At 37.7% G+C, this 9,238-nt stretch overlaps 1 protein-coding gene across 4 annotated transcripts in view; it reads left to right on the top strand.

The window, feature by feature from the left end:
- LOC107583758 (growth arrest-specific protein 7-like) overlaps nt 1–9,238 on the top strand; it is a 57,874-nt gene that overhangs the window by 33,306 nt on the left and 15,330 nt on the right. For all 4 annotated transcript variants that reach the window (XM_016270088.1, XM_016270073.1, XM_016270081.1 and 1 more), the window contains 3 exons: nt 2,543–2,617; nt 3,125–3,203; nt 3,756–3,887. In XM_016270088.1, the coding sequence (XP_016125574.1) occupies nt 2,543–2,617; nt 3,125–3,203; nt 3,756–3,887 (286 nt within the window). The remainder of the gene's footprint in view (nt 1–2,542; nt 2,618–3,124; nt 3,204–3,755; nt 3,888–9,238) is intronic.

Genomic DNA, 9,238 nt, shown 5'->3' with positions numbered 1-9,238 from the left:
AACACATCCTTGCTGAATAAAAGTATTCTAAAAGTTTCTTTAAAAAAAAAAAAAACCAAGAAAAGAAATTTACTGACCCCAAACCTTTTTTTTTTTTTTTTTTGGAATAGTTGTGTATATTTAACACAACACAAATTTTTATTTTGAATAAATACTGTTCTTTTAAACTTTTTATTTATCAAAAGAATCCTGAAAAAATATCACAGGTCCCAAAAAATATTAAGCAACAACTGTTTCCAACATTGATTATAAATCAGCATATTAATGATTTCTGAAGGATCATGTGACACTAAAATCTGGAATAATGATGCTGAATATTCAGCTTTGCTTCACAGGAATAAATTATATTTTTAAGTATATTAAAATAGAAAACTGTTTTGTTAAATTGCAATAATAGGCTATTTCACAAAATTACAGTTTTTTTTCTGTATTTTTGATCAAATAAATGCAGGCTTGATGAGCATAAGAACTTCTTTAAAAAACAAAAAAATTTTACTGATCCCAAACTTTTGAACGGCAGTGTACGTGTGTATATATATATATGTATATCCGAAGAACATATATATATATATGTATACGTTGTATACGTTGACTGACAGATGTCTCGTCCAGTCAGCGGTGAGTAATCCCAAACCAATGGCGCTGTCTCAAACTATACCTACCTTTTCCGGTTTGTCTGATTTGTCGTTGTGTTTTCTGACTTGTTATAATGTTTTCTGAGGTTTTTTGTTGTGCTTTCTGAATTGTTATTTTGTTTTCGCATTTGTCATTGTGTTTTCTGACTTGTTATAATGTTTTCTGAGGTTTTTTGTTGTGCTTTCTGAATTGTTATTTTGTTTTCGCATTTGTCATTGTGTTTTCTGACTTGTTATAATGTTTTCTGATGTATTGTTGTGTTTTTTGATTTGTTATTTAGTTTTTTAGATTTGCATTTGCGTTTATAATTTGTAGGGGTGCAACAGATCGTATATGATTCGTGATCCGTGCAGATCAGGCTGCATGGTTTGGCACGCACGTTGTTCGCAGATTAACTGTTAAATTTAACCATCAAAAAGTTCAAGTTTATCATTTGCACATGTTTTGTCTTGCTAGTTTACACATTCAAGTAATTTGAACTAGTAGTTTGCTGTGGTATAGAAGTACTTAAAGTAAGCTTTCACTATTTTTTTTTGCTGATCTGAAAAATGAGCCGATCCGTGAGTTTTGTGATCTGTTGCACCACTAGTAATTTGTTATTTTTTTTCAAGTATCTGTACTTTACTGGAGTAGTTTTATTTTGAGTAACTTTTACTTGTATTCACTACATTCCAAAGCATAAGATCATACTTTTTACTTCACTACATTTCATAAAACGTATCGTTACTCCTTATAATATATCACGTGCTCCGACAGACAGAAGCGGTGTCTGATTCAAGAACGAACTGATTCTTTTCAATGAGCCTGTTAAATCGTTTCGCAAATCGCACCAAACGATTCATTCATGAATTGGAATGATCCGATTGCAGCTGTTCTCTGGTCGACAACTCACTGACTCAAATGATCCATTTAGTGCGACTCTCCAGTGAACTGAATTCACGAGTAAGAACCGGGAGATCTTGTGAGCGCGTGCGGGCGACTGATGCTGTTAAAAGTAAGTTACTAATGTCGAATTTTAGGATTAATTATTGTAACTGAAAATCATATTTAGGTCAAAGCTGTCAGTTGTTTGTGAGCTAAATCTGCTGTAGAGGGTGATCTGTTTAAGCCCACTGAAATGCTTGAATGCAGACACATTAACATCAGAGTCTCTATGTTTTTGGTAAAAAAAATTTAAATAACACAGATTATTAAATAAAATAACTCATGCACATTCATCTTCCCCGCTGCTGTAGCGTTAGCAGTTTTACTAAAATGCTATGCATTTAGCCCTATGTGACGTCTGTTTTTATATTGTTTGTCAAAGTGGGAAGTGATGCCCTCTGGGGGCATTTGGCCAGGGGTGTTTTTACACAGACAAGGTTTGAAAAGAAAAAAAATCATTATGAAAATCGAATTATATTTTCCTTATTATATTCATTATTTCCTTATTGGTTATTTTGGGAAAATCCCAGGTATTTTGAGCAGTAGGATTATAAAACAATATATGCTAATATAAAATTAAATTATAAAAGTATAGCCTATATAAAACCGCAAAATAAACATTCATCTATCTGTACTTTTTACTTAAGTACATAAAAAATCAAGTACTTTTGTACTTTCACTCGAGTAAATTTGAAAACTGAGTACTTTTACTTTGGAGTAATATTTTTTTATATGGATCTGTACTTTTACAGTACAGTACTTGAGTACGATTTGTATACTTCGTCCACCACTGGAAAGCACCAACATACAGTAATAGATGCTGAAAGACAGCTATATTAAAAAACACAGGGTATTACCAAGAAAACAAAAAAACAATCATGTCTTACTTGTAAGTTTATTGGCATGGTGTACATGTAGTACTATATGAGATGATGCCTCTTTTTTATCTCTTTCTTTTCTTGATGAATGCCTGATGTTTCAGGATAAAAATCGAAGAGGAATATGCCAAGAACCTTTCCAAACTCTCCATGTTCCCGATGGCAGCACAAGAGGAAGGGTATGTTACAAAGATGATTTTTTAAGCAGTATTAAAGGAGTTTGTATACTGGATGCCTGTTAGCTGCTTTTCTAACTAAAAAATTGGAATTAAAAGATTTTTGAGCATTGCGCTATATAAAGATCAAGTTGAGAAGATGTAAATGTACTAAAATGTTGACTGGGGGTTTAAAAATAAATGAACACATAATTAAAAAGGCTTTATACATGCTTAATTGTATTGAATATGCACTTTTGGTGTACTGCAAATCTTAAAAGTATATATTTAAAAACATGTACTTGTAGATAATGTTATTAATGAAATAAAAGGCCACATTAGTGTACTTAAAGAGAGATACTTTCATGACTGTTTTTTTAACATGCACTTTTAAAAAGTACACTGTGTAATAATGTCAAATTAAACATTTTATTTTAACGTACATTATAATTTTTAATCTTTTGTTATACTTTAAAGAAGTACATTATTTTTTAGCTTTAACCATCCTTCCTGGGTTCTGGTTTGATTTAGGACTCTTGGAGAAGCTTGGGCCCAACTTAAGAAGAGTCTAGCTGATGAAGCTGAGGTCCATCTCAAGTTCTCCTCAAAGGTGGGCAGTTCTCAGTTTTCTGTAATGATATTTCTCAATAGAGGTGATATAAAATCCAGCTGAGAAACTGGCGGTTCAAGCTCATGCATTGTCAGGGAAGATGAAGTATCTGGCCTTTATTTCTTTTCTGTGCTGTACTGAATAGCTTCCCCTCAGAGATGTTATTAGCTGCCTGTATATGAGCGACACAGCTTTCTTCAGTCTGCTGTGATTTGTCTATTTCCACCGCTGTGCTTTCCCGTGTTCACACTAGCGTGCTCCATTTAGCGCTAGTGTGGGTGATCAATTGCAGAAAGATGGAGGTGATTCTGCAGTTTTATTCCCTCAGATCACGTATGATTAACGGAGACAGCAAAACAAAAAAGCCTTGCTTTTAAAGAACATCACCATTACTAAAGCAAAAACTCGATCCAAATATGTATGCACTGAAAAGCAGTAAGAGTCGTCTCAGAGAACCCACACACCCCACAAGTTCATTTCAGATGTTGTTCAGTGTTCATGCCCAGATATGCCATGGAGCTGTGTAACTGATGCAGAAGATTTTGTCTCCAGCTCCAGAGTGAAGTCGAGAAGCCTTTACTGACCTTCAGAGGAGACAACTTTAAAAAAGACATGAAGAAATACGACCACCACATCGCTGACCTGAGGAAGCAGCTGGTCAGCCGTTATGCTGCTGTGGAGAAGGTACAAACTTAGTGAATGTTTTGTTTAAACTCTTGTGAAAAATAAGTGTGCTTCATTGTACTTAAATCTTAGAACTATATAAAAAAATGTACTTGCATATAATATTAATGAAATAAAAGGCCACGTAAGTGTAGAGCTAAAGCTATCGACCTTCCCTGAAGCTAACCTTCCCTGAAGTCCTATTGGCTCACGCCAGTCCAAATGACTGGCCAATTGTCACGAAGTATGCAAATCACATTCAAATACTGACACGCTCGATAGGCAGTATAAAAGGCGGTGCACGCGACAATTACGTCAGAATTTGATACTGAACGCCGCTTAGCTGGTCGAGCAGCAAACACGGCGACCTCCGTGATGTCTCGTTCCGCTCTCAGGGAACCGAGGTTATGATAGTAAACAGGAGACGTTCCCTCTCGAGTTTTCACGAGACATCACGGAGACATTTCTCCATTATGGGAACGATATTCAATCCCGCCGTAGTGATGTCCGGTTCGCGAACGAATCGTTCGATTTAACCGGTTCTTCTTAATGAACCGGTTGAACCAGTTCACCAAATCGGACTGAATCATTTGAAACGGTTCGCGTCTCCAAGTAGCATTAATCCACAAATTCCTTAAGTTATTCACTTTTTTAACATGGCTGACACTCCCTCTGTGTCGAAATGAACCAATATCCCGGAGTAATTCATTTACTCAAACAGTACACTGACTGAACTGCTGTGAAGAGAGAACTGAAGATGAACAGGAGCAGAGCAGCCGGATAACGAACATACAAGCCCACTGCTGGAGCGGTCCTCGTTCGAGTCAAGAACCGGTTGCATCGGTTTGCGGATCACCAGTACACTGAACCGAGAACTGTTTCTTTCGGACATCTCCGATTTGAGAACCGATGAGCTGATGATACTGCGCATGCGCGATTCAGCGTGACGCTACCGAACAGATTGCGTAGGCTACTATGACTGGCACAGCACGTCTGAACCGAACTGGTTCTTTTGGTCAACTGATTCTGTGCTAATGTTATGAGCGCGGGTAAACCGAAGACGTGAATGAAGGGCAATCCGGCGAAACGTAAATTTACTTAATTACAAATAAACCGTAATGGATTATATATAGTAAGTGGAGCATAGTTTCTGTGCTGATGAAGACTAATTTATTGACGTCATAACTGTAAAACATCCTAGTTTGCTGATCACTGCCTGTATATGTGTTGATGCTTTAGATACAAAAAATCCAAATTGTAAGAAACGTATCAGATTATAATGAACATTTAGAGCATGGTTGCGCTCTCACACTAACGTTACTTAAATGAAGGAAAATTATTTCTAAATTTGGAAAGTAATTTAAAAAAAAAATGCTTTTACTTGTTTTATTTTGTTCAATGTTGAGGAACTGCAGCGTACGTACAGCAGACATCTATTAGAGAAAAAAGGAGGAAGATATTTAAAACAAAGTTTATCTGTATTTACCGAGGCGAACTAAGGTAAGTTGTAAACACCACATCTGCACTTGTGTGTACGTTACATCTGCCGGCGCCGGCATTTTTCAAATTAACAACGGTTGTTCACGGCGACGCAAAGAATTGTGGGTTATCTGTAGCAGCGAAGGATACACCTCATGCATCCTCCGAATTCTTGTGAAAGAAGGTCGCATTCGGAGTGTCCTACTTGCTTTTCTGAAATGAGACAGCCTCGATGACGTATGCAGCCTTCGAATGCGACCTCCGGAGGACGCAGCCTTCTAAATGAGACACAGCTTATAGCGACGCTTGCAAGGCGGGTTCGCAGCTGATAGGTGGAGACAAGCCAATGAGCATCTAAAGCCCAGGCATATGAAATTTGCATATCTGGTCAGTGATAACCAGTGGTGGAGGTAACGAATTACAACTACTTACGTTACTGTAATTAAGTAGTTTTTTCGGGTACTTGTACTTTTTTGAGTATATTTTAAAGCTGTACTTTTACTTGTACTTAAGTACAAATTAAGCAAAATAATCTACTTCGTTACATTTAAATCATAGTTCGTTACTTAGTACGCCCACAATTTGAATTGATATTCAAACATTTGACGGCACTTCAGTAGCCAATAAAGATATCCGACCATAAATGGACCAATAACAGCCCTGATATCTGAACCGGGAAAAGCCGCTGTGTTTTCTCTCTCCTCTCCGACAGTGAGTTTGACACGCATCCGCCTCCTGACAATTACAGAGTCTGAATGTCCGCGCGGGATTGCAGGTATTTCGCATAATTTTAATCATTCCCGCGCAAATGTGGCGAGCGCTTTATTGTAACATGAAAACACAGTCAATGTAATGGCAGAAAACTGGATGCGAGCTCTCAAATAGGCCTAATTTTTACAAATGAACTGCTTGTTCTCTCGCTCCGATATTGCTTGTGCGCAGACGGTGTGCAATCGCGATCTCTCCGTGCTTTTAAAGTAGAAATGATTTCACTTTTCTCATGGATTAAACTTTGTCAAAAGTTATCAACCATTCAGAATAGATCCAAGCCTGATCGATGAAAATCCTACTGGAAATTTTATTGGCTGTAAGTCAAATGCACCAGAAAGTCTTTCAACAATCAAAGATGGAACATAATTTCTTTACAATGTAAGTTTATGCTAGAAATGTTTTGGAATGGGATATTTGTCTGATTGGTATAAATATCCTAGTTTGCCTAACTGCATCACTACATTGTACAGACATTAGGGTCAAAGCCATCTGATGTTCCATTTATCTAAATAAATAGGCCTAACATACTGTATATGGCTCTTAAATCACTGCTTATAAAAGTTCAGTGTTGTCATATTTTGGATACTGCAACACAATTGAGGTAATTTGTTTTATAAATGTATTCATGAATGTGTAATTTGTTTGCAAATTCAATTAAGAATGAAATCAAATTTGAAATCAAGCTTCCTTGTGCTGTAAGCTTTTGCAACAAAGTTACCCTATTTTAAAGACACAAATGCGCAGAATGAGCAAATGTTTAAGATTAAGTTTTTGTAATGGTAATTGATACATTTTTATATGTATGTAAATAAAAGCCTATATTAAAATCTGTTAATTGTATAAAGCGAATGTGTCTTTTTAGAAGACTTGGATTAAACTAATTTAAAAGCTTAATAATAATCTTGAACTAATGATTGCCTTGAAAAAATGGATGTACAATTTTTTTTTTTTTTAAATATCTATATGGCAGTATACAGTAGTATGTGTTAGTTTTTCCAATGGTATTGAAAATGATTAGTTGTCATGAAATCAAAAATGACCCTACTTACTTTTTAGTGCACATTACTAGTCTTGTGGTGAACAATTAAACCGTGCAAGTCAATACACTGGGGAAAAAAATTGTCTGCCGTCGTAATCTTTAATCAAAAACTGAAAATTGGCTTCCGCTCTGGAATGGCGTTCTTGCTCTGATGACGTCAGTTTGACAGCTTGGGGAGAAACCTCTTGTTAAGTCATGACGTAAGGATTGCTGTTTCCAGGTCCAAGCCTCTCCTCATTTCACTTGAGAATACTATTTCAGCAGCCATTTATGATCATTATTTAATTAATATTACATATTTAAGCTAAGCATTAAAAAATTTGCTGTGCACACTACAGTCCTCGTGCTCACAGTAGGCGCGTTTCCATTACCCTTCAAATTGCGCAAATTGAAATTGCGAATTGAAAATACGCCTAATGGAAACGCGTCAATTTCGCAAAAACGGCCATATATCGCAAAAAAGTTTTTACGCTCGCATGAGGTGGTTTTTCAGGCAATGCGAAAAAGGATTAATTCGCAAAACTGCAATGGAAACGGCTTTTTCGCATTTACAGGTCACATGGCCTATGTAAAAAGTCATATGATCATTCTTCAACGCACTATAACCTCCAAGAAACACTTCATAAGTGGCCGCGCTCCAGTAAGGGGCTTTCCCTCCCTACTATTAATACTTAGACAATTTACACTGCACACGTCTGCGGTGCGAGTGTGGCTCTGATACGGTCACTGAAGCTGATTACGGCCACTCAATGCTCGTGTTTATGTTTTTATACAGTCTGTGCTTTATTCCAGCCGTGCCACGCACGTTTCTAAAGCGGCCCTCTGTGCTGCTTCTGTAAAGATACACGCATAAGCCTCCTTTGAATAAATATAGCCAAAATCCCACCAAAATCCGTTGCCATGACTTATCGCGAGAGGCAAAATGTTATGTTTTAGCCGCATAACATTGGTTAATGGAAACGCCGTCATTTCGCAATACTTTTTTATCGACATTCAGAAAATATCGCCAAAGTTTTGCGCAAATCTGTAATGGAAACGCGCCTACTGTCTCAGACACTTATATTTTAGCTGAATCACTGTCAGGCTATCTGGGATTTCAGTATGGAGATAAAGGGTAGGGTTATAATTTTTCAGTATTACATGACATCGTGAGTGTGTATATGCACAGTTTGTTGTTTTTTGGGGGGCTTCTGGCAGAGCGTTAGGACCCATAAGCGGTGAAGCATGATGTCAGACGTAACAAGCAGATATTCTTAACCACTATCCAACTGGGAATCTGCTATGAGCAAGAGGTGGAGAGGAGGTGCACCACAATAAAACCCCGCCCTTTATTCAAAATTCCGTTTCACTTGGAAATACATCACTGAAGTCAGTTGCAACTTCCGGTTCACTGGTACTTTGAAATTTATATTTTTCAAGGTATTGAAGTTAGAAATTCCTGTATCATGACCACTAATTCATGAAAAGAGCTGGCTGTCTGGTGCAGTCTTAACAACCTGGAGCTTAACACGCTCAAAACTGTGGAGATGATCATGGACTTCAGGAGAAAACCCCCTGCACTCCCCCCACTCACCATCATGGACAGCACTGTGACTGCAGTGGAGTCATTCAGGTTCCTGGGCACCACAATCTCTCAGGACCTGAAGTGGGACACTCACATAGACTCCATTGCAAAAAAGGCCCAGCAGAGGTTGTACTTCCTTCGCCAGCTGAGGAAATTCAACCTGCCACAGGAGCTGCTTAAACAGTTCTACTCTGCTATCATTGAGTCTGTCCTGTGTTCATCCATAACTGTCTGGTTTGGTTCAGCAACCAAATCAGACATCAAGAGACTACAACGGACAGTCAGGACTGCTGAGAGGATTATTGGTGCCCCTCTGCCCAGCCTCCAAGATCTTTACATCTCCAGAGTGAGGAAAAGGGCTAAAAAAATCACCTTGGACCCCTCACACCCAGCCCACTCTCTCTTCGAACTGTTGCCTTCTGGTCGGCGCTACAGAGCACTGACCACCAGAACAGCAAGGCACAAGAACAGTTTTTTTCCCACAGGCTATACTCAGTCTAAACAATTAAGCTTTCAAAA

This window comes from Sinocyclocheilus grahami, unplaced genomic scaffold (assembly GCF_001515645.1).
Source record: "Sinocyclocheilus grahami isolate Dianchi unplaced genomic scaffold, SAMN03320097.WGS_v1.1 scaffold5.1, whole genome shotgun sequence".
Classification (NCBI taxonomy): domain Eukaryota; kingdom Metazoa; phylum Chordata; class Actinopteri; order Cypriniformes; family Cyprinidae; genus Sinocyclocheilus; species Sinocyclocheilus grahami.
The sequence above is the reverse complement of the archived record's forward strand: the minus strand, read 5'-3'. Positions and strand labels throughout refer to the sequence as shown.